At 40.1% G+C, this 27,307-nt stretch overlaps 3 protein-coding genes across 6 annotated transcripts; 1 reads left to right on the top strand and 2 right to left on the bottom strand.

Moving 5' to 3' along the window:
• Positions 1-355: 355 nt before the first annotated feature.
• On the bottom strand, positions 356-10,932 carry LOC143346738 (uncharacterized). Its single transcript, XM_076775153.1, has 6 exons — positions 10,443-10,932; positions 7,873-8,032; positions 5,318-5,624; positions 1,624-5,182; positions 1,188-1,549; positions 356-1,095 (listed from the first exon to the last, which is right to left on the bottom strand). The coding sequence occupies exons 2-6, from the start codon at positions 7,998-8,000 to the stop codon at positions 796-798; spliced, it is 4,656 nt and encodes a 1,551-aa protein (XP_076631268.1). The 5' UTR covers positions 8,001-8,032; positions 10,443-10,932; the 3' UTR covers positions 356-795.
• A 5,597-nt stretch (positions 10,933-16,529) lies between these two features.
• LOC143347027 (MORN repeat-containing protein 5) lies at positions 16,530-21,563 on the top strand. Its single transcript, XM_076775842.1, has 4 exons — positions 16,530-16,919; positions 19,641-19,827; positions 20,865-21,024; positions 21,235-21,563. Exons 1-4 carry the CDS (start codon positions 16,799-16,801, stop codon positions 21,469-21,471), a joined length of 705 nt encoding a protein of 234 aa, XP_076631957.1. The 5' UTR covers positions 16,530-16,798; the 3' UTR covers positions 21,472-21,563.
• A 92-nt stretch (positions 21,564-21,655) lies between these two features.
• LOC143347019 (NHL repeat-containing protein 2) lies at positions 21,656-27,021 on the bottom strand. 4 transcript variants are annotated; one of them, XM_076775833.1, is made up of 11 exons: positions 26,735-26,844; positions 26,541-26,645; positions 26,220-26,348; positions 25,574-25,740; positions 25,347-25,506; positions 24,648-25,066; positions 24,339-24,568; positions 24,030-24,255; positions 23,760-23,957; positions 23,592-23,705; positions 21,656-23,515 (listed from the first exon to the last, which is right to left on the bottom strand). In XM_076775833.1, the coding sequence occupies exons 3-11, from the start codon at positions 26,317-26,319 to the stop codon at positions 23,111-23,113; spliced, it is 2,019 nt and encodes a 672-aa protein (XP_076631948.1). In that variant the 5' UTR covers positions 26,320-26,348; positions 26,541-26,645; positions 26,735-26,844; the 3' UTR covers positions 21,656-23,110. The 4 variants fall into 4 exon arrangements, with proteins under 4 accessions (XP_076631948.1, XP_076631947.1, XP_076631946.1 ...); XM_076775832.1 differs by lacking the exon at positions 26,541-26,645 and having other exon boundaries at positions 26,735-26,874; XM_076775831.1 differs by lacking the exons at positions 26,220-26,348; positions 26,541-26,645 and having other exon boundaries at positions 26,735-27,021.
• Positions 27,022-27,307: the final 286 nt, after the last annotated feature.

Below are 27,307 nucleotides of genomic sequence, written 5' to 3'. Positions count from 1 at the left end.
GCCGAAAAAATACATTGGATGTAAGAGCTACTCGTATACCTCATCTGAGCTATTATTAACAATATTGTCCAATATTTAAAGAAACTATTCTAAATTTGTAGCCATTAGCTCGATGTTACCCACGATGTAAAGTTCTTCTTCGAGCCCCCCTCCCCTATTTAGGGGCTTCGGGGTGTGAGGATTTCCCCATGTTAAAAAAAAGAAAAGGTGTTTGGGATTCGGTTAGGGTGGATCTCCATTCGCACTTCCACGTGGCGAGACCTGGGTAATATTATTTAGCGTTCAATCAGACCTAACCCATTCCGTATAATCTTTTATTTTGATTCTTTCGAAAATACAGAAAGATTGCAAGCAAAGTTGTATTCTAACGCGTTTCTCTCGATTCTTGACTTCTGTGTAAATCATTTATTCGAAAATATTCCGAAGTATACATATATCTCTTTTGTCTTTTTTTAAAATAAAAACACATTAATTAAGCTAATCTCGCGTTGCCCCTTAAAACGATCGTCGAGTCGCCGTTCAGAGAGCAGCCTCGACGATCGTTCGTACCGATTCTGCCGATACTAAAGCACAATTAATATGGCAGAAGCGTGTCTCTAATGTAAACGTATTCGCGTACAAATATTATCGATAATAACTTAACGGATAATCGCGTCACGCTGCTCCGTTTCAGAACGCAGACGGAGCGCAACGCGAATGGAAACAATGGCAAAAATATTAATCGATTCGATTGTACGCGAATAAGATATGAAATTAAATAGATAAAAATGAAACGAATGATTCTTCATCGTGAATTTACAACAATCTAGGATTGAAGCGGCCCATGTGAAGTATAAGGCCAGTCGGATTGTGTCGTACGAAATAGAGGAACGGTTGGTCCAATTTCAGTCTGGGTTTGTCTTCTGATCTCTCCGTGTTCCTTATCGCCCCCCTCGTTGGAACAGTGCGATAATTCTTCGACGGAACGTCGAGCATCGAATCGCCGTCTTTCTCCTCGTTTCGAGAATTTCGCAATGAGGGGCTCGCTGGATAAATTTCCACGTGGTGTCGTCCGTTGCCCACGTTTTCATCGCCGCACGTACTGAACAGATTCATCTGAGGAAGGTTCGAGAAATTTTCGCCAAGTTAAGGACAACGATACAAAGGAAAGCGAATGAACATTTTGATAATTCAGGAAGACAAAATACCTGTAAAACATCGGACAAAAACAGTCGATTCCCGATTCCTCCGTTGATACCTTTGAAATCAGCGTCGCTGGAGAACAACCGATCGAGACCCATTCTTTTCAAGGCGGCGGTGGCGTTGACGACCGACCGGTGACTGAACTTCGGTATCTGCAATTCGAGGCCGGGCCTGGGTATAAGAACCTTGAGAAGTTTGTTCCAGGTTCCATCACGGAATGCATCCTTAACGAGCCGTTGCTCGAGGCGATCCAACGTGTCGCCGGGCGCGACGTGGCCTTGTTGACCGGGCAGCAAGAATATCGTCGACACGAGTTTATCAGCGCCGCCGAGAGCCACGGCGGTGGCGTCCAGACTCGGTTCGTAGCCTATAAATGTTCATATTTTAAGAATACGATTGTACAATTTACAACAGCGACCAACGCGTTTAAAAGAAAATGACCTGCAAGCACGTTCGATCGCCAAACGGTAGCCGGGACTGGGATCAGTTTTCTCAATCGATGGGCCGACGAGACCGCGAAGTACAGCTCCCCGTCCCGACCAGTGGTGCTGGCCACGCTGGTGTTGCAATCCGTTTGAAACACGTTCGCCGAAATCGCGGCCAGCGGCGACCTCAACGGAACCGCGTTGCTCTTCACGAAATCCTTTATCCTGCCTCCGGTCTGCTTCCTGATCAGAAGGTTGGTTCGACGTCGCGCCAGGTCGCTGATGGTGGCGAAATTCATCTCTGCCACCAGCCCTTCGTAGAACTGCTGCGCCTGTTCTTTGTAGAACGGCAACAGTTTCCGAACCTTGACCTTGTCGGCGAACAGCTCGCGTACGAACGCCGCGTTCGCGATGCCCTGATGCCTCGCCAAGCTCACAGCGTCCGTCACGTTCTGGAAGATCAGATGGGGATTGAAGGTGGCCACGTTGTCGAGCCCCAGGACTTCGTTCATCTGCTCCGACGTGGATCCCCGCGCGCCCAAGAAGATCATCGCCAACATGCTGATCATACCGAACGGCGAGAGAGCCAGCGACCTCCCGGTGCTCAATCCTTTGTTCGCCGATATCCAAAATTTAAACGCCAGCTCGTTGCAGAGCCTGGAGAAATTCACTATGTCCATGCTCGCGTTTCTCGTGCTGGTGTCCAGTCCATTGGTGCTCTTGGAGGCGTTCAACGACACCGTTGCATCGGCCTCGCTCGACGGGGTAGTCGACGTCGTTTGTAAACGCGTTCCTGTCGTCGATTCCGATGCTTCTGTCGGCTTCTTGGTCGTCGTTGACCACGAAGCCGTCTGGTGTAGAGGTATCCGTTGCCATTTGTCATCCGCGTCGACGTCGGTGGCGTTCAGCTTGCTCGAGCTCGATGGTTTCGAATTTCCAAGCGTCTGATGAGGTGGCGGAAGCTCGGGTTTGCTCGTCGAACCGCTCAATTTTACGGTGCTCTCGTGGGACTCCGCGGGTCTTTTGGCCTCGTCCTTGAGCACATCGAAGCTCCCGTTTCCGTTCGACTCTTTCGTATCGACGGTCGGTAAATTGGTCGTCGTCGCGATCGATTCCTTCGCGCTGGTCGCCGATTCTTCCTCGACGATACCGACGGTTGTCGCGTCGAGTTCCGACTTCTCTTTCGCCGGAACTTCCGTTGTACCTACGCCCATTGGGTTCGAGGTTCCGACATGAACGAGATCCAACGGTTTCTCGACCGTTTGCTTCTCGATGTCTGTCGAGTTTCGAACGTTCGTCGACGGTTTCTCGTGGCCTACAGTCGTGTCGCGTACGATGGTTTCGTTCGCGTTCCCCTCGGATTGCGTCACCGAAGTTGTATCGTCTTTCTTCAACGCTTCCAAGGGAATTCTGTCCGGCCGCGAGACCACTTCCGCCATCTCTGTGCTGGACGCACTCTGTTGGTTCTCCACCGTAACGCCGGACACTTGGGCAGCGTTCGTTGAGTTCTCGATGCTCAATATTTTTATCGTCGTCGTTTCGTAAACGGAGCTCGACGGAGCGTCGTCTTGATCCGTAACGATCCTCGAGGTGGCGTCCATGACGTACGAGTCGGTCGTTGGCATCGAGATCGTGCTTTTCGACACGGTCGACGGTTCGTCTGCTTTCGTTTGAGAATATTCCACGCTCGTAACGGACACGGTTCGGTCAGTTGTTCCCAACGTTACCGTTTCACTTTGTACATTCGGTTCAGACGCTCCCAACAAAGTCTCGTTCGTTGCATTCTTCTCCACCGCGTCGACGGTTGGCAAAACAGACGTCGCGGTTTGCGTCTCGAGTACCAGCGAAGTTGTCGATTTCGAACACGGAGTTACGTCTATGGATCCAACCTTCTCTGGCAACGGAGTCGTGTTCTCCGTTGCATTCGAGACGGTTGTTCCGAAACCAGCGATGAGCGCGCTCGCCAGAGTTTTGGTCGGAAGATTCTCCATCGAAATGTTTGGTAAAACGATGGCTTCCGTGACGGGAACGTTCGCCTCGATGGAAACAGTTCGAAGTATATCTTCGACGATCGCCACCGAGTCGGCGCCAGACTGTTGCCCAGCATCAGACATCATCATGGATGAATTAGAACTCGCGATTGCGAGGTTTGTTTCTGGCGACTCAGGGGGGCTGGACATTGTTATTTTATCCGTAGTTTCCGAGAAAGAGGTAGAAGGACTTGAATCGATCGTTTCCGTCGCGTTTACCGTATCTTGAACATTCGTCGAGACATCGACGTAGCTCGTCGTTTCCTCGAGGGGCGTTGAACTCGTCGAAGCTACAGAGAAAACTGGAGAAACCGTGGGAAGAATTTCATCCTCGACCTCGAGTTTCATCGTTGTACCAAGGGTTGACTCTTGAAGGGGTTCTTTGAACGTCGTATTCTCCACGTTGAGTGGAGGTCTTTCTTCCACTATCGTGGACAATCTCGTCGTCGTATCGACCATCGCGGCCACAGTGGTCGTACTTGCCTCGGAACTGTTCTTGCTTTTCTCTTCCACGATCTGGTGAGGCGATTCCAGGTCGCCAGACATGGTCAAAACGGAAGAGGCGGGCCCCTCCGAGATCTGATTGATCATGCTCGACAGAGAGTTCTCCAACTCCGCGGATAACGGTTTCAAAGGTTGCGTGAACTCCAATTCGCTGGACTTTGTTACCGCGTCATAAGCAATCGACGATTCTGTTTGTAAGCGTGTGGAGGGCTTATCCGTGCTTGAGACAAACGTTGTGAATGATTCGTTGACCGACGTTTCGATTTTCTCGGACTCGGTAACCGATACCGGTTTCGTCGTAAGATCAGTTTCCAACTCCTCGTTGGTCCAAGTGCTAGTTGGCTTTATCTTCGATTCCGTGGTCGATGGATGAACGATTTCTTCAGTGACGGAGACCTTCGAATCGGACGTTGTGCTTGCAACCTGCGTGCTATCGTAATTGTTACTGGTGGATGAGAAAGAAGATGGAGGAGCGTTAGGCGTCGTTGATTCGTAGGTGGTCATAGACATGGGAATCTTATCGCGATCCTGACTCTCCACGAACGCATTTTCCAGAGGTACCATTTCGGTTATCTTCTGGAAAACGAGACTGCTCTGAGTGGTGTGGTACATGGTTTGGGGTTTCTGCTCCGCCGTGATAACGGGCACCGGTATCATCAACTTTTCCGTGTACGAAGCTGCTGGGGATTCCGAAGTGGTCGTTAAAAGAGGTTCTTGCGTTTGGTTTCGCTGGCTAATCGGTTCTTCCTTTTGTTCCACGGATATGGAGTCGCCAGGTGGCTCCAGCGACGAAACCACCGTGGTGTTGAGTTTCGATAAATCTGAGGGGGGATTCCGGACGGTCGTCGCGACTTCTTCGACGCGATGGGGTTCGTCGATCTTGTCCCCGTACTTATCACCGGCCAAAATGGCGGGCAAAATGTTGCTCCACTCGACGTTCACCTTGTCAGGGACAGAATTCGGGATGGAGCCCGTCAACGTCGATGGTTTGTCCATTGCACTCTTCAGGACGCTTTGCACCTTTTCGACAACGTCCATTACCTATAAATATTCACAAACGACATTAGAAACGTGGCAAAAGTTTCCAACATTTACAAACAGCAGTGTGTATTTAGGAACGAAACAAGTTGTATGCAATATTCTCAGAATTTATGCAGCACTTGAAAGTAATTTAACCTTCTTTCCACCAGTAAGGATATCTTCAGCCTTCTGGGGCTCTTGAATCCCTATGTTAGAATGATCCGGTCCTCCGGCCGCGATCAGAGCTTGAATCTCCTGCATAGTCATCTGTTTCGTAATCATCTCGCCTCTCTCGTTGTACGTGTAGAATTGGAATCCATCGGGTTTCAATAAATTAGCCGGCGAAGGAGGCAATCGATAGAAGTTTACGCCTATAGAGGCTGGCGAACTGTTGATACCAGTTGAACGAATCCCGTTCTTCGCATCGTGCTGCTTTGGGACGACCGCCATCGACTGGACCACGCTGAAAATTGCAAAATACTCCCTAGAAAGCTGTCACGATTTTCCCTCTCGATTAAAAATTGTAAATTATGCCTTTGTTAGTCGTTGGCAAAACTACAGGGTGTTCGGGCACCCCTGGGGAAAATTGTAACGGAAGATCCTAGAGACCAAAATAAGACGAAAATCAAGAATATCAATTTCTTGACTGAGGCTTCGTTAGTAAGTTAATAAGTTATTAAAAAATTAAATTAAAAAATTTCAAATCGTACTGGAAAAATTATGCTCGGTTGCAGGAGTCAATTACAATCATTTTTGGTCATTACACATACCCTCGAAATCCTACGCATTTTCAAGAAAAAAATTCGAGTAGGTGGACAAATTTTTCGACAAAACTAAAATATTCCAAATCTTTTTAGAAAAATTATATTTGGTAGCGGAGGTTAATTATAATCATTTTTGGTCATTAGACATACCCCCGAAATCCTACCCACTTCCCAGAAAAAAATTCAGGTAGAAGCCTAAATTTTTCGACAAAAAAGAAACATTTGAAATCGCTCTGGAAAAATTATTTTCGATTGCAGGAGTCGATTACAATCATTTTTGGTCATTAGACATACCCTCGAAATCGTACGCATTTTCAAGAAAAAAATTCAGGTAGAAGCCTAAATTTTTCGACAAAAAAGAAACATTTGAAATCGTTCTGGAAAAATTATTTTCGACTGCAGGAGTCGATTACAATCATTTTTGGTCATTAGACATACCCTCGAAATCCTACCCACTTTCCAGAAAAAAATTCAGGTAGAAGCCTAAATTTTTCGACAAAAAAGAAACATTTGAAATCGTTCTGGAAAAATTATTTTCGATTACAGGAGTCGATTACAATCATTTTTGGTCATTAGACATACCCTCGAAATCCTACGCATTTTCAAGAAAAAAATTCAGGTAGAAGCCTAAATTTTTCGACAAAAAAGAAACATTTGAAATCGTTCTGGAAAAATTATTTTCGATTACAGGAGTCGATTACAATCATTTTTGGTCATTAGACATACCCTCGAATTCCTACCCACTTTTGAGAAAAAAATTCGAATAGGTGGCTAAATTTTTCGACAAAATTAAAAAATTCCAAATCATTCTAGAAAAATTATTTTCGATTCCAGAAGTCGATTACAACAATTTTCGGTCAATAGACATACCCTCGAAATCCTACGCGTTTTCAAGAAAAAAATTCGAGTAGGTGGACAAGTTTTTCGACAAAACTAAAATATTCCAAATCTTTTTAGAAAAATTATATTTGATAGCGGAGGTTAATTATAATCATTTTTGGTCATTAGACATACCCCCGAAATCCTACCCACTTTCCAGAAAAAAATTCAGGTAGAAGCCTAAATTTTTCGACAAAAAAGAAACATTTGAAATCGTTCTGGAAAAATTATTTTCGATTGCAGGAGTCGATTACAATCATTTTTGGTCATTAGACATACCCTCGAAATCCTACGCATTTTCAAGAAAAAAATTCAGGTAGAAGCCTAAATTTTTCGACAAAAAAGAAACATTTGAAATCGTTCTGGAAAAATTATTTTCGATTGCAGGAGTCGATTACAATTATTTTTGGTCATTAGACATACCCTCGAAATCCTACGCATTTTCAAGAAAAAAATTCCTTAAGGAAAATCTAATTTGATGCCTCAATTTTTCAACGAAAAAAAAAAATTTGAAATCGTTCTGGAAAAATTATTTTTGATTTTGGGGGTTACTTACGATCATTTTTGGTGAACAGACTCCGAAATCTTGTGCATTTTCGAGAAAAAAATTTAAAACGGGTGGAACTTTAAACGTTAATAACTTTTTAACAAAGCCTCGATCGACAAATTAGTATCCTTAATTTTCGTCCTATTTTGGCCTCTACAATCTCCCATTAAAATTTCTCCCAGAGTTGGCCGAACACCCTGTATATTTCAGAAAATTTTAATCATGTGAGTCGATACAAATTTGCTTTTTTGAATAAAGTTTAAAATTTCGCATTTCACACGCATCTGTAATAGTCTATTTGTTAATTACTAGCCCGATCTACCCTGCACCGCGGACGAAGTTGAGAAACAGGGAGACAGAGCCGAGTAGTGGGGGGATAAGACCGTGGCTGTTCGAGAGATCAAAATTACGAGAGCCCGATAGACAGTACGGTACATCTCTTCCAGACAGCCTGTTTCCCTCTCTTTTTTTCCGGTTCGAACGGACGCCGCGCGTCCAGGCGCAGGTAACAAAATACTGACCTAGATTTTAAAAATTTCCTAGGCGTTAAAACGGTAGTGCGCTCCAGAAACGGCCATCCCACGCTGGGACCTAAACACGTCCATAGCACGAGTGTCGTCAGTGTCACGTGAAACCGTTTCAAGGACATTCTTCTGGTGCTCCTCCTTACGTCGAGGTGATCTGGAAGCAAGAATCGTTGGAAAGCTTATCGAGAAACGCGTATTTCCATATAAAACCGATAAAAGCTGCGACGCGAGGCGATGCACAAAAAGGGCTACACGACGGCCAATGGCCATGTACGAGCGGAAAAATAGATCGAAAGAAAGACAGAAGCGACAGACGAGTCCGTCTTCTTTTCGGTTAACGACCCTTCGATTCCTTGCTACCCCCTTACGGGCCATCGCCTTAACATGACGACCGGTTTTCCGTCGCGTTGTAAATCGCTTAGTAAATGCGATACGCGCGTTCGACTGCAAATATTGAACAAATACGCGCGTGGCTCGTTTCCAATCGAATACCGGCGAATTTAATCGGTCCAATTGTTAACACACCACGCGTCAATTTTCACGATAGGCCACCACGCATATTAAATCGTCCCATAAGTTCGTACAGTTCGACATTCTTCGACAAGAATAAAAATTTGCACATTAATAGGAAAAAAATAAAAAAAAAAAACCGTTTTCCTGAACTATTTAATAACTAGAGATGAAAAATTAATTTTGTACGGATCCTCGAACTTTTTAATGAGTTAATAATTTGGAAATGTTAGCGTGAAGTTAGTCAAACAGCGTCGAATAATTTTTTAACGATGGACGAAAGATGTTTTTACAGCGCCGAAAAAAAAAGATGAGAGTCGTAAAACGATGAGTAGTTTGGTGACATTCCCGTGTCCTATTACGCGTTAGAATGTTTGTAAACACGAGTGTCTGCGTCCAATATCGATCGGTGTAAAATTAACTTTCCCGCGATACTGAAGGAAACGGACGGGGCAGAATTACAGAAATATCTTATCAGGATCTAAGGAAGGTCCAACGAAGCATGGCTAACACGGAGCGAAATACGATACATCGGGCATGTGCATCTCGTTCCGCGATGAACCCATCAAAGAAACGGATTTACGATTAAAACGAGTCCATCGAGAAACTACACTTTCGTATTTTATATTACCGGGAGAATTGGTTGGTAAACCATTTCCAACTCTGGTGAAGTTTTTGAAAAATATATCGCGAAAGATTACGATAATATCCTGTTAGGATGCCTCGAAGGCCCGACGAGATACGGCTAGCACGGATACACGGGGCATATACAGGGTGTTCGACCACTCCTGGGAAAAATTTTAATGGCGGATTCTAGAAGCCAAAATAAGACGAAAATCAAGAATAGTTCCGCCCGTTCCGAATTTTTTTCTCGAAAATGCGCAGGATTTCAGGGGTATGTCTATTCACCAAAAATGATTGTAGTTGACCCCCGCAACCGAAAATAATTTTTTTAGAATGATTTGAAATTTTTTAATTTTGTCGAAAAATTTGTCCACCTTCTCGAATTTTTTTCACGAAACTGGGTAGAATTTCGAGGGTATATCTGTTCACCAAAAATGATTGTAATTGACCCCCGCAACCAAAAATAATTTTTCCAAAACGATTTGAAATTCTTCTTCTTCGTCGAAAAGATTTAGGCAGATTTTCAGTAATGAATTTTTTTTTCGAAAGTGCGTAGAATTTCGGGGGTATGTCTAATGACCAAAAATGCTTGTAATTGACCCCTGTAATTAAATATAATTTTTTTAGAATGATTTGAAAATTTTTTTCCCCGTCGAAAAATTTCACACCTCAAATTTTTTTCTAGTAAATGGGTAGAATTTCGGGGGTATGTCTATTCACCAAAAATGATTGTAATTGACTCCCGCAACCGAAAATAATTTTTCCAGAACGATTTGAAACTTTTGAATTTAATTGTTAATAACTTTTTCACAAAGCCTCCATCAACAAATTGGTATTCTTGATTTTCGTCTTACTTTGGCCTCTAGAATCTCCCATTAAAATTTTTCCCAGGGGTGGCCGAACACCCTATATAATTGATACAGATAAAATAGTCTCGTAGATTCTTTTCTATTCCGTTACGGTAAATTCCGGATCGAAAATGGGCGTAAAGTGTAGAAATATCTTGTTAGCATATGCGCAGAGTCCGCCTTGGAATTAAATACGATAAGACTGAGTATATGTACCAATATCGAGCGAAAGGTAATTGCAATCGACGATTGTTCGATCAACTGCTGCAACTTTTCGAAAATGTAGTTAATCGATGTCCGATCGAGCATTGGAACTTTGCACTTGGACAAAATTTTAAACGAATATAACGGAAAATGGTAAAAAAAACTATCGTATTACAAGTGGCGCGGAACGTAACGCGATACGTAGGGCATACGTGCCCCTCGTACCGCTTGCGAACGAGCGAAAAGAAACGGACTCCCGGAGTGAAACGGGTTCATCTTAAATCGGTGACCGTGAAAAGTCAAAGACTGAGTTCCGACCGGCGACGGACCGCGGGATCTGTACGTGTACAATTGGGCCAATATTCCGATACTAGATACCTCAATAGTCTCTGACGCGTCGACGGAAAAGGGGCATGTGTTCCTCAACGAGAACCGGCGTGTTTGCGCTCGCACTGTCTTCCGTGTTTTTTCCTTCACTTTTACTATCCGTTTCTTAGGTTATCTCAACGATTATCGCGTTTGGACATCGGTGGTCTGGTGACACGGTGACGAGGATACGAACGATGGTTGTCGTCTGATCCTCGCGATGAGATATGCCGCAGCGATCGACCCGGCTACCCCGATTCGGAAGCAGTGGATCCGATCGATATTTCTTCCGGTGTTGGATGGTGTCCTCGCGAACGTTCGTTGTTCTTTTTCCCACCTTTATTCGTACGACCGTCGGGTCTTTTATACCGTTCTCTTCTTATCCTTTTCGTGTGTTGCGAGAGAGCGTGCGCCGCCCTTCTTCCCGTACCACCTGTCGTCGTTTCCACTGTCTCCTACCTTGGATGAGCGCGTACTGCGTGGCGCTCGAATCCTTCGTTGAGACGAGTGCATCGGACTGAGAAAGAGAAGCGATATCGGGGAGAGGGGGCAACCACGGTCTTCGTTCTTTTCGAACGAAAAGATGGGGAAAGGGTGAACCGGGAGAAGCCGAGAGATGTTGGCCGGAACGGTTCAACCGTGGGGGGACAGACGGACGTCGGAATACATGGGAATATACAGGGTGTTTCAGAAAGTTGGCGCGAAACTTTAGGGGCATGCGACACACGGCTTTTCCGACGACGACGAAACTTTTAATCGAAATAAAATGGAAACCAGAAAATATAATACGGTGCTCGTTTTATTCTTATGTACACGAGTTGTACATTACGCGTGAAATGCAATATCGTTTCAACGACCACCACGATTGTGTTTACTTCGAGATCATTGACAATTTGTGGTTAGGTGGTGTATCTTGGTGGTCGGTTGACGACTGCGTTTCAAGCTCAATGAGATGATAGGTTGGTGCAAGCGTGACACGTGGCACCATCTTGTTGACACACCACATCTCGGACGCGTCAAATTCGCGCCAAAGGAAAGATGAAATCATCGAACGGTAACGCTGACTGGTAACAATTTCTAGTTTTTCTCGTATGCGTTTCCAAGTATTAATGTTAATTTTTTGTTTTTAAATGTATGTATATTGAATAAAAGTATATCTTGATAATTGCAATTGTGTTTATATATTGTTTACCACCATTAATAGTTTCTTCGAAACTTCTAGGTGTCTACCTGCAACTTATCGAGTAAGTCGTCAGGTCAAACAATTTGAACACAATACGCATTAGTACTAAGTAGATGTACCGATGTCATTCAGCTGCAATAACGGAAGAATATACGTTGTCACTTTAGTATTACAGCGTCCGTGACCGTGTACACAGTGGCGGATCTAGAAGAGCTCAATGGATGGAAGGGGAGGGGCTAACAAAGAAACGCGAAAAATATTCGATGTTTCTAGAATCCTACGATTAGAAATTATAAACAAAAGTTGGGTTGTTCGAGTTTTAATTACTGGTCAACATTTGTCAACGGGTAAAGAAATTGCTCGAAGCGATTAAAATTCAGATAATAGATGTTTTTTAATCGTTAGGGGGAGGGAGGTTCAAGTCCCTATAGCCTCCCTTGTATTCGCCACTACTTACACAGTTATTAATTCCTCGATTTACCTTTACATTATTTAATTACGGTTCGTGCTTACATGAATTCTGAAATGACGGACACGTTAAAATTATTGTCGAAACGAATGGAGGTCATATCGGACGTATACTATAGTCCAGTGATTCTCAACCTGTCCAAAACGCGACCCAAATTACACAATGGAACACCGGAATATAACTATTTTAAACTTAATTTAATTTATATTATCGATCGATTTTTTACACGAAAAACGTACAACTTTTTAGATAGATGATAGCTATAGGTTGCGAACCACTGCTGTAAACTAGTGTAAACACATTTAATAATTATACCAAGCAACACTTATCTTGGGGCACCCTCGATAGCTGTTATTTTAAGTTGGTTTTAAGTTTCATCGTGATCCCCTAACCTATTTTTCCATGACACAGACACGACCAAGTATCATTTGTAATTGTTTATTACTTACCCACGTTTACAGTCTATTCTAGACAATGGACAAAATAAAAGTTTCATTGTTTTATTATCGGGTTAAAAAATTAATAATAACGAAAATTAGATTGAAAACGATATTTACAATACTATGTTACACGCTTGTGCACAAACGGAAATGCGAGTTGAGCACAGTCGGAAGCGAGGTGAGCCACCTGTTGGTGATTCAGAATATACACAGTGTTCGGCCACCTCTGGGAAAAATTTTAATGGGGGATTCTAGAGGCCAAAATAAGACGAAAATCAAGAATACCAATTTCTTGATGGAGGCTTCGTTAAAAAGTTATTAACGTTTAAAGTTTTTCTTCTCGATAATGCGCAAGATTTCGGGGGTATGTCTATTCACCAAAAATGATTGCAATTGACCCCCGCAACCGAAAATAATTTTTCCAAAACGATTTGAAATTCTTTTTCTTCATCGAAAAGATTTAGGCAATCTGATTTTCAGTAATGATTTTTTTTCTCGAAACTGCGTAGGATTTCGAGGATATGTCTAATGGCCAAAAATGTTTGCAATTGACCCCTGTAACTAAATATAATTTTTTTTATATGATTTGAAATTTTTTAATTTTGTCGAAAAATTTCACCACCTTCTCGAATTTTTTTCTCGAAACTGGGTAGGATTTCAGGGTTATGTGTAATGACCAAAAATGATTGTAATTGACCCCCGCAACCGAAAATAATTTTTCCAAAACGATTTGAAATTCTTTTTCTTCATCGAAAAGATTTAGGCAATTAGATTTTCAGTAATGATTTTTTTTCTCGAAACTGCGTAGGATTTCGAGGATATGTCTAATGACCAAAAATGTTTGCAATTGACCCCTGTAACTAAATATAATTTTTTTCGTATGATTTGAAATTTTTTAATTTTGTCGAAAAATTTCACCACCTTCTCGAATTTTTTTCTCGAAACTGGGTAGGATTTCGAGGATATGTCTAATGACCAAAAATGTTTGCAATTGACCCCTGTAACTAAATATAATTTTTTTCGTATGATTTGAAATTTTTTAATTTTGTCGAAAAATTTCACCACCTTCTCGAATTTTTTTCTCGAAACTGGGTAGGATTTCAGGTTTATGTGTAATGACCAAAAATGATTGTAATTGACCCCTGCAACCGAAAATAATTTTTTTAGAATGATTTGAAAAATTTTTTCCCCGTCGAAAAATTTCACACCTCGAATTTTTTTCTAGAGAGTGGGTAGGATTTCGAGGGTATATCTATTCACCAAAAATGATTGTAATTGACCCCCATAACCGAAAATAATTTATCCAGAACGATTTGAAATTGTTGAATTTAATTGTTAATAACTTTTTAACGAAGCCTCAGATGAAAAATTGATATTCTTAATTTTCGTCTTATTTTGGCCTCCAGAATCCCCCATTAAAATTTTTCCTAGTATATGTTTCACTCTTCTCTTTCACTCAATGTATAAATATTCTTAAGAAAACGTGTAATTCTTTTCAAATTCCATTCAACGTTACTAATTCGAATTTTAGTACGCGATAAAATGCTCGAGTCGACCAAAACCAACCAACAACGAAAACTTAACCCTTCAAGTCCGATGCCCGTACAATGTACCGATCTAGAAATCTCTGTTCTCGGTCGATAGTTGTTTATTAGACGGAAAGCTGTGCTTTATCATTTGAGATCAAATGTGTCGTACCTATAGGGTTAAAGAAACAGTGGCAGCGACGGTTGGGAAAATACAATCGTGTTTCTGGCCTTATCTGATGAATACGTTTGCACATCCAGTTTATTTGGATTCAAATTCCGTACATATCATTTATATATCTATATTTCTTTTATAGATCTCGTACATACGTATATAGACTTTTCTTACGGCGTTGCCAGCATTAAAACTTGTATCAATCGTAAGTGCAGGTCCGCCGCTGTATATCGACAACGGGGTGGGGGGTAGAGAAAAGGAAGAAGGGATATAGTATGAGGTCGAAGGACCAGCGTGGAGCCCAGCCGAACGAATAAAAGGAGATGAAAACAGAGAACGGAAGGAGAGATTACTCGGTCGGTGCAATAATATTTCGGAACCGTGGAATGCAACGGCGAGAGAGTTTCTCGCGATCGTGCGCTAAAGTTTCGAGCTTCGACAAAGTGATTAACCGGTATCTATTCATTTTTATTTGCTCGATACTTCGACGTTATGTACGGGTCTTCGATTCACGCTTTCCTCGGCCGGACGAGTTTCGAGCTCGATCGGCGACCAGATCTCGGAGAAAAACGTCGAACGGTTCCGATTAATAAATCGCACAGTGGCACAGTGGACCAGATATTCCAGCAGTTCGAATAAATTCTTTCAAACGATCGAACGAAATCGTATAAAATGTATATTCCCTACATTACCAACTATAGTTCAACTGGTATCAAATTCGATAGGTTATGAGGCAACATAACCAAACAAACTCCATTGAAAATTTCACTGACCTTATCCATGCACTTTTGGACATTTTATTAAATTATCTTTAATTTAGTTCCATGAGGATAAATTATTCTAGGTTAGATAATAGTTCTTCTATTAGATCTGAAACGAACGATGCAAATAACCAAAATTTATTGGGTTCATTTGCCTATGATGTAAACAGTTCGTTAGATGAGTTTCTTAGCACATCGCTGAATCGGAATGATGAAGTAGGAAATGATTCTCGCCTAATTATAAAGGGGAAAGTGTGTTGGAAGTATTCTGATTTGTAATAACGCGGAACTATTTCGGTCTCGAGAGATATTGGCGTTAATGCAGGGAGCAAGAAATAAGTTTCTTTTATCTAGTGCTTTTATTACTGTGCGTGTTGTAACTAGTAACTTTCGACGAGCTAGTAACTTTCGAATACGGTCAGAAGCAACACCAAACTTTTTGGTGTACGATTTTACTTGGTCAACAGACACACGACGATTAACGGTACATCGACCGAATAAATTGCTTTCTTGATGGGTATATTCGTAACGTTGCCTGGAATTTCGGGCAAAACGTCGCTTCCGAGAACGTGGTTTTCGTCCGTATTTGAATCAGGGCCTCAGAACGTCTCGTGTAATTCTTTTTCTATGGAATATAATTTATGTACTATTCGTATACTCGACCATTAGAATACTATTGGAATATTTAAATATCAGCTGCATCGAACAAGTAACTGGACGTTCATAGTATTTGAATAATGCGATGTAAAATTTGTAATTGCTTTGCAGAACTGCAAATTAACATTGCAGATATGATAAAAACGGTTACAAAATACTAGATAGAAACGTTTTATATTTTGCACGTTAAGGACTTAATCGATTCGGTTTAACATGTTTCTTGCCAACGAATAAATGATTATTTATCTCGTACAGTTCGAACCCTGAGTATACTTATTTGGTATTCATATATCTAAGACAAGTGGAATATATATGTATACGGTAAAAAAGAAGAAAAGATGACACGATTCGGTAACGCGCGTGTACATTATTCCTATCCACGATTGGGAACATTGCTGAACGATTAACGGTATACGTTTATTCTGTTTCCCTTTCCACTCCATCTTTCGACTGTTTTAAGAAATATTTGGCCGGCGGGTCCCGTTCAAGGATCGCGAAGAGCATCACGGGAGGAAAATACACGGAGGCTCCGTTAGGCAGTTCCTCGAGACCAATCGCTTACGCGAAGTTGTTTTAAGTAACGTTATCTCTCCGACGTCTCGATCGTCTATCGATCGTTAAACAGATACTCGTTCGACCAATGACACGAGACACGAACCGATACCATAAGACTATATTAGCAAATGGGAATTATTTGTTATCAGACCGTGGATGTTTTTACAAACACATATTTTTAAAAACTATGAAAAATGAGACTTTGTCCTAAATAATATTAATATTCCCGTTTCTTTGTGGGAATATCTGCTAGGAAAACGACGTAAAAACGACAATAGCGGTTAGTAGCGGTACGCTGAAAGTGTAACGGTTATAAATACGCTCGAAGAAACCGAGAAAATATGCCTCGTTAATTTTCTCTGTCTAGGTTTATCCTCGACCATTTTTTCCAATTATACAAATAGAAGTATTCGATATTTTCCGAGCTGATAGTTGATTGTCCGAGCGTTGTTCAGATCGTGGAAATTAAATATTGTATTGAGGCTAACGAACCGTGACAGTCGTGTTCGAGAAATTTCGCGTTCGTTGGGCATCGAATCGGGACCAATCGATGAAAACATCCTGAAACCGAAAGGAAACGTTCGTAGAATTAACTGGACAACATGAACGTGCAAATGATAAATCTCGAGGAAGAAGATACGCATTTCATCGATGGCAGCGAGTATAATGGCACCTGGAGCACACTGGGCATGGACGGAGTCGGCAAATTCTGTCTACCCCACAGTTAATACAATTTACAAAAAACTAACCTAAAAGGATGCACATCTTCTACGAAACAGATAGCTTCGTGTCGTCAATTCTTTCGATAACTAGACATTTTGACAATACTTAGTTGGCTACTTGGTAGCTTATAAACCTAACCTCACAGTTAATACGATTTACAAAAAACTAACCTAAAAGGATGCACATCTTCTACGAAACAGATATCTTCGTGTCGTCAATTCTTTCGATAGTTAAGACATTTTAACAATACTTAGTTGGCAAAAATATTAATCATAACTCGACAACTAGACAAATGTTTTTTTAAATGAAATATCTATTTTCCAAATAACACTTATATTATGAACCCTATTAGTCTTGAGAACTTGGCAGCTTGTTAACTTAACCTCACAATTAATACAATTTACAAAAAACTAACCTAAAAAGATGCATATTTTCTACGAAACAGATAGCTTCGTGTCGTCAATACTTTCGATAATTAGATATCTTAACAATACTTAGTTGGCAAAAATATTAATCATAACTCAACAACTAGACAAATTTGTTGTTTAAATGAAACATCTATTTTCCAAATAACACTTATATTATGAACCCTATCAGTCTTCTAATTAAAAATGGCAGAGAACTTGCCAGCTTATAAACCTAACCTCACAATTTATACGATTTACAAAAAACTAACCTAAAAAGATGCACATCTTCTACGAAACAGATAGCTTCATGTCGTCAATTCTTTCGATAATTAGACATTTTGACAATACTTAGTTGGCAAAAATATCAATCATAACTCGACAACTAGACAAATGTTTTTTAAAATGAAATATTTATTTTCCAAATAACACTTATATTATGAACCCTATTAGTCTTGAGAACTTGGCAGCTTGTTAACCTAACCTCACAATTAATACAATTTACAAAAAACTAACCTAAAAAGATGCATATTTTCTACGAAACAGATAGCTTCGTGTCGTCAATACTTTCGATAATTAGATATCTTAACAATACTTAGTTGGCAAAAATATTAATCATAACTCGACAACTAGACAAATTTGTTGTTTAAATGAAACATCTATTTTCCAAATAACACTTATATTATGAACCCTATTAGTCTTGAGAACTTGGCAACTTGTTAACCTAACCTCACAGTTTATACGATTTACAAAAAACTAACCTAAAAATATGCATATTTTCTACAAAACAAACAGATTTGTGTCGTCAAACTTTTCGATAATTAGACATCTTAATAATACTTAGTTGGCAAAAACATCAATCATAACTCGAAAACTAGACAAATTTGTTGTTTAAATGAAACATCTACTTTCCAAATAACACTTATATTATGAACCCTATTAGTCTTGAAAACTTGGCAGCTTGTTAACCTAACCTCACAGTTAATACGATTTACAAAAAACTAACCTAAAAATATGCACATCTTCTACGAAACAGATATCTTCGTGTCGTCAATTCTTTCGATAGTTAAGACATTTTAACAATACTTAGTTGGCAAAAATATTAATCATAACTCGACAACTAGACAAATGTTTTTTTAAATGAAATATCTATTTTACAAATAACACTTATATTATGAACCCTATTAGTCTTGAGAACTTGGCAGCTTATAAACCTAACCTCACAGTTAATAATACAATTTACAAAAAACTAACCTACAAATACGCATATTTTCTACGAAACAGACAGATTAGTGTTGTCAATCCTTTCGATAATTAGACATCTTAACAATACTTAGTTGGCAAAAATATTAATCATAACTCGAAAACTAGACAAATTTGTTGTTTAAATGAAACATCTACTTTCCAAATAACACTTATATTCTAAACCCTATCAGTCTTCTAATTAAAAGTGGCAGAAAACAAGTTGTCAGCATATACCCATTAAACAGAATAGATTTCGATTGGTTTATCCATTCCCAACTTTCGATGAGAAAGTTTTGTAGCTGACTGTATTAGGGGTGACCGAGGTAAAGAAAGGCGGGAACGGGCACGCGTACGAATCGGTAAGACGTCGTCTATGATTTTTCAGACACTTAAGTTTTGTAATGTACCGGTGGACGAAAACGGGGACGACAAGGTGTGCATACACGCTAACGCCAATAATTCTGTCTACGAGCTACGTTATGCACAGGCACACGTACTGGTTTTGAGCACGAGAGACATCGAGCATTTCTCGCGCGTAAGTCGACAGCGTACCGTTACGTGCGACCATTTCGGTTCCTTCGTACTCTACAGTTTGTACGCGTTTTTCATTTACCGATAGTTCGAGAATCTCGCTCTCAAAATACGTACGTAGATACTGTTCGGTACGTGCGAATCTCATTAAGGTTATAAAAGCTCGTGCCACGAATAAATGGAACGAGAGCACATTCTCTCTTCCCCCTCCACTACCTTTCACGATGATTTTTCGCACCTGCGACTCTCGTGCTACCGCTTTGGCGGAGCCTATGTTCCAGCTTAACTACAGTGGCCCTCAAAAGTGTTCCCGTACACGGGAACGAACAATTTTCGAAATGTATTTACAGCAAAGTATCAGTTATACGAATTAACAGGGAGGCAAATTCGATGAGACAATCAGTTAGGAGAAACCAACGTTGCAACTGTGTAATATGGGAGTCTACGATTAGAACTTTCGATCGTCGTAGCCGCCATATTTACTTGCACCGAGTTCGGTATCGAGGTATCGATTTTTACTTTATTCGTTTGCCCGCGATAGGCGCCGTATTTGAAGGGGAGTTCCGCGATGGCACCTTTCACGGCCACGGTAGCATGTATTGGCCTCGAGGGCAAAGAATGGACGGTATTTGGCACCAAGGTGAATGCAAAGAGAAACGATATACCTTTAACGACGGTTTGGTCTTCCGGAAACAAGGTTGGGAGTACTGCAAATTTCCTGATAGACGGTTAGTAAAATCTACACTTTCAGAAATCGGTCTTAATAATTAATTCAGTTTGATAAGAACTATTTGAAAATAATACAACTTTCAATTTTTGAAAATCTAGGGAATTCTCCTTCCACCTGAAAATTCTAAAAAATCTGAATTTTTGTTTAACGAAGAAATATTTCTTTTAAGTATCACTAGTTTTCGAGAAAATCGCGTCGATCGATTAAAATTGAACTTTCAATTTTTGAAAATCTAGGGAATTCTCCTTTTACCTGAAAATTCTAAAAAATCTTAATTTTTGTTTAACGAAGAAATATTTCTTTTAAGTATCACTAATTTTCATGAAAATCGCGTCGATCGATTAAAATTGAATTTTCAATTTTTGAAAATCTAGGGAATTCTCCTTCCACCTGAAAATTCTAAAAACTCTGAATTTTTGTTTAACGAAGAAATATTTCTTTTAAGTATCATTAGTTTTCGAGAAAATCGCGTCGATCGATTAAAATTGAACTTTCAATTTTTGAAAATCTAGGGAATTCTTCCACCTGAAAATTCTAAAAAATCTTAATTTTTGTTTAACGAAGAAATATTTCTTTTAAGTATCACTAGTTTTCGAGAAAATCGCGTCGATCGATTAAAATTGAACACCCTGTATGGATGTTCAAAGATTTGTTAAGGTAACTTGCCTTCTATTGGCTCGTTGAAGTTGAAGAAGTACGAGAAGACTGACATTGAATCTTAAACACAAGCTGGGTTATGTCTGGGTTAAGTTAGGACTTTTCTTCTGAAGATAAGATAAATAAGGAAGAGCGTTAAGCAGTCTCAACGACCACTTTTATTCTACTTTTCGATTCTTCGGTATCGAGTCACCTTCGGAAATCTACAAATATGATAATAAAATTTACAAAATTAATTGTACAAAGCAGTATAATAACATTGTCAACCAAAAGGTTGTAATGCAATTAAAAAATGAAAATCTTTTGGAATACCAAAGTATTATTAAACAACCTGATATAAACCACAGAGTCTTTCGTTGAATAAATAATATCTAATAGGTACCACGTATGCCTGGAACGCGGATTAAGGCCCGCTGGAGCAACATTGCGTACCAACCACGAAGAAGATATTATAATTCCGCCTACGTGTTACGATTCGGGTATTGGAATCTTTAATCCACGTACGCATTGTATCGTGTCTTATCGAGATTCGAAAAAGGTATACCGTACAACAAAATTGGGCAAACATTTCATTTCACATTGTTACGAAACAGTACTTAAATTTAACTAAAAAAATTCTTTTTCTCCAAAAATGGCTAATTTCAAAAAGTCGAAAGCGAAGTTTTTTTTTTATTGGGACTTAAAATACTCAAAAGTTGGCCCAATTTCTGGAAACTTCAAAATAACCAAAAAACCTTGAATCGCGAAGGTTCTGGAAATACCAACCGCGTCGATGGTTCGATGGATAAAAAACAATTGTCGAAAAGGGTGGGACCAACCGACGGGACATCGAGAAGATCTTTACGAAAATTGGTTTTCCAAAAAAATCGACTCAGAAGCACTCTTTCCTGGATTGCTACCGTTTTCGAACGACTCCCCCGAACCCTGGTGGAAAAGGTACGAACCAACGAGCCGTTCTTTACGAAAACTGTGTAAAATCGATTAAAAAAAAGAAAACCAGACTTTTTACAAGCAATGGTTAACCATTTGGGAAAATATAATCTGAATCAACTCGATTTTTCTATAATATGGATATTTCTTTTACCACGAATCAACATGTTCACTGTCCATGGGCCACACAGGGGTCATACGCCTAATGCGTGAAAAATGTTTAGTTCAAAAGCTTTGAATACTTTTACCATTCACTTTTTTTATTTATTATCAATAAATATATGTTTTATATTCAAACTTATTAAATTTATTAACATAATTAATTTAACATCCTGTCCTCTATACACTGCTCAGTTAATTTAACGTTGATACAATAAATCGCTTAAACATACCGAGAAAAGTCATTTGTTCGATGTATACTATGCATTCGACATTCTTTTACTATTTTCACACACGGTACAAAGATCACTTCGTTTCGATAGAAAATATATAATTTCGTGTTTGTAAAAACGTTTATTCTTTCGTAAAACCCTTGGTTGCTCGAAGGAATCCTACTGCTACTCAGAAGGCACAAGTTCCACTCTCGTTTCAATGCTTAGAGTGAACATTTGTGCAAGTCCACACACTTTTGAAATTCGATAATTATACAGGGTGTTCGGCCACCCCTGGGAAAAATTATAATGGGGGATTCTAGGGGCCAAAATAAGACGAAAATCAAGAATATCAATTTGTTGATGGAAGCTTCGTTAAAAAGTTATTAACGTTTAAAGTTCCGACCGTGCTGAATTTTTTTCTCGAAAATGCGCAAGATTTCGGGGGTATGTGTAATGACCAAAAATGATTGTAATTGACCCCCGCAATCGAAAATAATTTTTCCAGAACGATTTGAAATTCTTGATTTTCGTCTCATTTTAGCCTCTAGAATCCCCCATTAAAATTTTTCCCAGGGGTGGCCGAACACCCTGTATAAATGGTGCAAGTCCATTTGTAATCTCGTGAACCATATGTTTCTTCGAACGACGTTTATATTGTTTAAATATCTGATAATATCGTCGATCACCAAAAGCATACAATCAGCCAATTAGCGTTCATCGATATTGTTCTGTTCGCTCTGCACCCCTTTCATAACGAACGGCTCAAATATCGAATAATTTTGTAACTTTATTTGTATCGTTTTCTTCTTACTCTCCATTAAAGATTAACTACTTTTCAACGAGACGATCGTATCAAGAAAGAAGACAAACCGAGAAGTTATTGTCAGTGTGGGAAAACACTCTAATCGTCAACGAAAATCTACGATACTTAAACAAAAAGTTACGTCGCCGCAACTATACTTCTCCGTTTAAAACGAACATTTGTTCTCATTTCTCTGACAATTTTGATCACGATACATAAGTTACGATTCTGTTAGTTCGTAAAATAGAAAGTTAACACATTAACGACGAGGAATTTTTATTAAAACATTACTATAGTATGATTCTAATAACATAGAATTCCTTCAACATATATACACTAAAAATGTGATAAGTGTTTTTGTTAAAATTTTCAGAAGTTATACGTGGATAATAGAATTCTTTTATTGTCGGAGGAACTACTAGAAAAACACACATTTGTCGACAAACGAGAACACTCGTTTCCCGTCGGTAATGTGTTAAAAATGTTAAGAACGTAATAATGGAATTAGATAACATTTATTATTTAATAACGAGACTTTTTCGTTCCGTTACAACGCCCGAGCCATTCGCCTTTTGGTGGACGCGATATATCACGGACAATTTCTTTGGTATACATTCGGTAGTTTTACAAGCTATGATATCCAAAATCACGTGTACCTCGTGTGTTCCGCTTCCTTCGGAAACATTCATCGACACTGGGCTCGAAAGATCGCCGGACCTCGACTTCGCTGTCCATTTGCCCGTCGATGGTAAACTCATGGTCCACGCTTGAGGCGCGTCCGGGTTCAATTTCAAGTCGCTATCGTGAAAAGTTACGACGAACGTAACGTTCAATTCGCCACCCTTTTCGCTGATGGTCGTATCAAAGACATAAACGTTGTTCGTGCTGTCGTCTAATTCGATTACGGGAACCTTTATGGACAACTGAAACACAAATACGAATGACGAGACCATTTGGCGATTTTTCATCTTTGTACGATAGATCAGTATAACAATTTACCGTGGCAATGCTTTCATTCTTCGTATCGACAACCTTGATGGCATGATTATTAGTGTCAGCCACGAACAAGAGATCTCCGTTTGAACTGACGGCGATGCCACTGGGTTCATCGAACTATAAAATATATGAAAGTCAACAGCGGTCAATGACTTTTCTAAAAAAACTTACTGAGAATTTTTTATTAGGTTTTCCATCCCCGTACACGGTTTTACAGTGATCAGTGGTCGCGTCAATTCGTTTGATCTTGTGATTGTACGTGTCGGTTAGATAGAGAACCTTTTCTTTCGGATGCCACGTTAATCCCAACGGATGTTGAAGTTTAGCAGCGAATCGGGCTCCGTCGGAATCCCCGTAATCGTGTAGATCCTGCAATATCAAGATTATCGTTATTATCATGTATGATGGACGAATCCTTTAGCTTGCAACACATGTTATTACCGATGGATTTTTATTTGCGCCACAAACAGCAGAAACTTGTCCGTTCTTTAAGTTTATGCATCTAACAGCGCTGCTTTCGCTGTCTGCAAAAAAGGCAAGCTTGTCGTTCTGAGCGACAACCAAACCAGACGGTTGTGCCAAACCAGCCGTATGAGGATACGAGTTATTGCGATTCTCCTCCTTGCCGCTTCCGACAATTGCGGCACACGTACCAGCTTTGTACGTTCTGCAATGTTTCGAGGACGGAACAATTTACCCCACCATCGATCAACGAAGTCCTACGAATATCGAACAAACTGTCCGCGTTACCTGCTTTTCCACCAAACGGTGTCCTCCAAGAAAAGCGCCCAAATCTGATGCGTACCGGCGATCGCGATTAACAATACGGGTACAGTACTTTTACCATTCTCGTAGTTGTAAATGGCTACATCCCATGGAGAAGACAGGCCCTGATCCTTCCCAAGTTTACCACCGACATAGTCGTTGTCTTGAGAACCCGTACCAGCGACCGTGATTACGCTTTTCTTTATTAAATCTATCTGAAAACGATTTGACGCTAATCCAGAGCGACGTGTCGAAAATACGCATCGGCAAACTATCAACGCGTCGATGCTTTACCTTTCTGATCGCGTGGTTCTCGTTATCGGCAACGTAAATGAAATCACCTAACACGCATACACCCTGGGGTGCATTGAACATGGCATTTTCGAAATCTCCATCTCTGAAACCCGAATTAGAACTGCCTATGATATATTTCACGTTCCCCGTAATATCTGTTACCAAGATTCTATTGTTCCCAGTGTCGGATATCACCAAACTTTCACCTTGTTCGCTCTGAAAAACCTCTACCTTACCAGGAAACAAAAGGTTTTCTTTCCCACCTGTGGGCAATAAATGCCTTGCCAACTGTAAAGGGAGATCTTTCTTTGATATTTGATTTAATGATTTAAAATAAGATAATGCTACATTAGCGTACAGGAGCATTTCTTTTCTATGTCCTTCTCCTACGAAAACAGCCAACGGTTCGCCCATAGGACCTGGAGCATACAAGAGGAGTTTTTCAGCTGATAGTCTTTGGGGGTCCCGTGGATTAGATGGTAAGAAAAGGATAGGAAGAGCATGTTCCATCCCCTTATTTTGGCCTCTAGAATCTCCCATTAAAATTTTTCCCAAAAATGGCCGAATACCCTGCATATGTAAATGGAAAGTCTGTCGAGTGGTTGCGAGAGGAACGGTCCCTCTGGTGGCGAATACGGGAAGCAATGTGGACCCCCATAAGTTTCATAATATACGACATAAATATATCATTCAATTTACCTATCATTATTACTGTTGGCCAACAAGAGATTCCTAAATTGCGCCATGTTGATAATGTTGTATCATTTACAACTGGATGCTCTATATTATACCTTTGTACAGCTGATAATAATCTCTTTGAATCGCGTTCGTTTGTAAACTTTGCACTATGTACACCGATCTAGCAATAAACATTATTACTACATCTAATTATTAGGAGATATCAGGGTATTTAGAAAAGAACTTACAACAACCAGACCATCTGTGACCGGGAACTGCTTTTCAAGAGCATTTAAATCTGGTAAAATGTGCATACAATTGATGCAACAGTAGGTAAAGAAATCCAAAAAGATTATCTTTCCGGCAAGATGTTGATACACAGATAATCCCTCTGTGACGTTGAACCATTCTAATCCTGACATATTCAAAAGAAGGAATTCCTTTGAAAATATTGTTACCATTCAATGTAAGATAACTTCTACATCGAAGAATGAAAGAATAATAACTAACTGAGTGACATTGACGGTATTAAATGAATCGTTCGCTAAGGATAAAAATAAATGAACAAACGGTATGCACGAGGAACAATAGTGAAAATAAAAGAGATGTAAGGAATAAGGACAATATAAATTTAATCTTCTGGGGATAAACCATAACGTAGGTACAAGCTCTTAACTGTAGTTCTATTCGCTACAGCTATTTCCCCCATGACTGCCTGAGTTGCGTCTTTGATATTGTTGTATTTGTGCAATAATTCCATAATTTCTTCGGTGGAACGAAATTCTCTGTCTTGAGTTCTCAAATCGGACAGTTCTCGATCGAGAACTTTCTCGAGTTCTTTGAGCTCGAGATATTCGCGTTTCTCCTCTTCCGTAAGAAAAACAGTTTCTTTACCGATCAAACCCAATGGTCGATTCGATTTCTCTACATTCGCCCCCCCAATATCTTTCATGCTTTGTTCCTTGGATTTCTTAGAGTCTCCGTTGCGCGACATTGGATACTATCACACAAGATATTTTTCACCTAACGAAAACCAGAGAGAACCGTTAAAAACTTTTTTAGGTTAACCTCGATACACAGATTTCACTATGGCTACACGCACTAACCACGGATTTACACGAGACACAAAATGCGATTTAAATTTACGGAAAAATCCGAATCGAAGGCAATATTTACCGGACTATCCTCAAAGGTTAGAAACAACAGATTACTCACTTGCTTGCCAAGAGCATTCGGAACGATTTCGATGGTAATAAACGATCGATATCGATCAATTTATGAGCGTCGAATAAGCACACACGCGTTTCAATGCAACCCTACCTACCGTTCGATATGATTTCTTTTACATACACAACAAAACACTTGCATGACGTGTAATTTATACAGAAGGAAATATTAAAAACAATAACCTGTTTTGAAATCGGCGATACGCAACCCTCTTCCCGCGAATGTTTTGATATGCTTTGATATTAACTTTTCTTGTTCCTTTTTATCAAGCGACGATCTCAGGCTACGGCGGAGCTCTAAACAAATCTGCGTTAATTCGCCCACAGTGTCTCGCACGCTCATATTTCACTTTCTACGTTAGACTGTACGCGATAATGATCGACAATAAACACCAAATTACGACTTAAGACGCGTTCGAACGATACGTCGGAACGAAGGGAAGAAGTGGAATGAAATGTAGAAAGCGAAAAGGTTCGTAGGACGGACCGAGGTGTTTTGCGCATGCGCGTTGATAATCTTGTACAGTCTATTCAGGCACAGTATCCCATTCGTAAAGGGATGACAGGGCTGTCGTAAAATAAGGGGTTTACTTTCTTACGGTGTAATTCGATGTAATGAAAGAATGCTACATTATACGTTAGCTATAAAACATGTACGATTAATTGTTCCAGGGAAAATACTATGCAAAACCATTGATATGCATTCATTCCTTCAAGATTTTCATTTTTAGATATCACAATTTCGTACAGGGTGGA

The sequence above is a fragment of the Colletes latitarsis genome, chromosome 10 (assembly GCF_051014445.1).
Source record: "Colletes latitarsis isolate SP2378_abdomen chromosome 10, iyColLati1, whole genome shotgun sequence".
In the NCBI taxonomy this organism is placed as follows: Eukaryota; Metazoa; Arthropoda; class Insecta; order Hymenoptera; family Colletidae; genus Colletes; species Colletes latitarsis.
The sequence above is the reverse complement of the archived record's forward strand: the minus strand, read 5'-3'. Positions and strand labels throughout refer to the sequence as shown.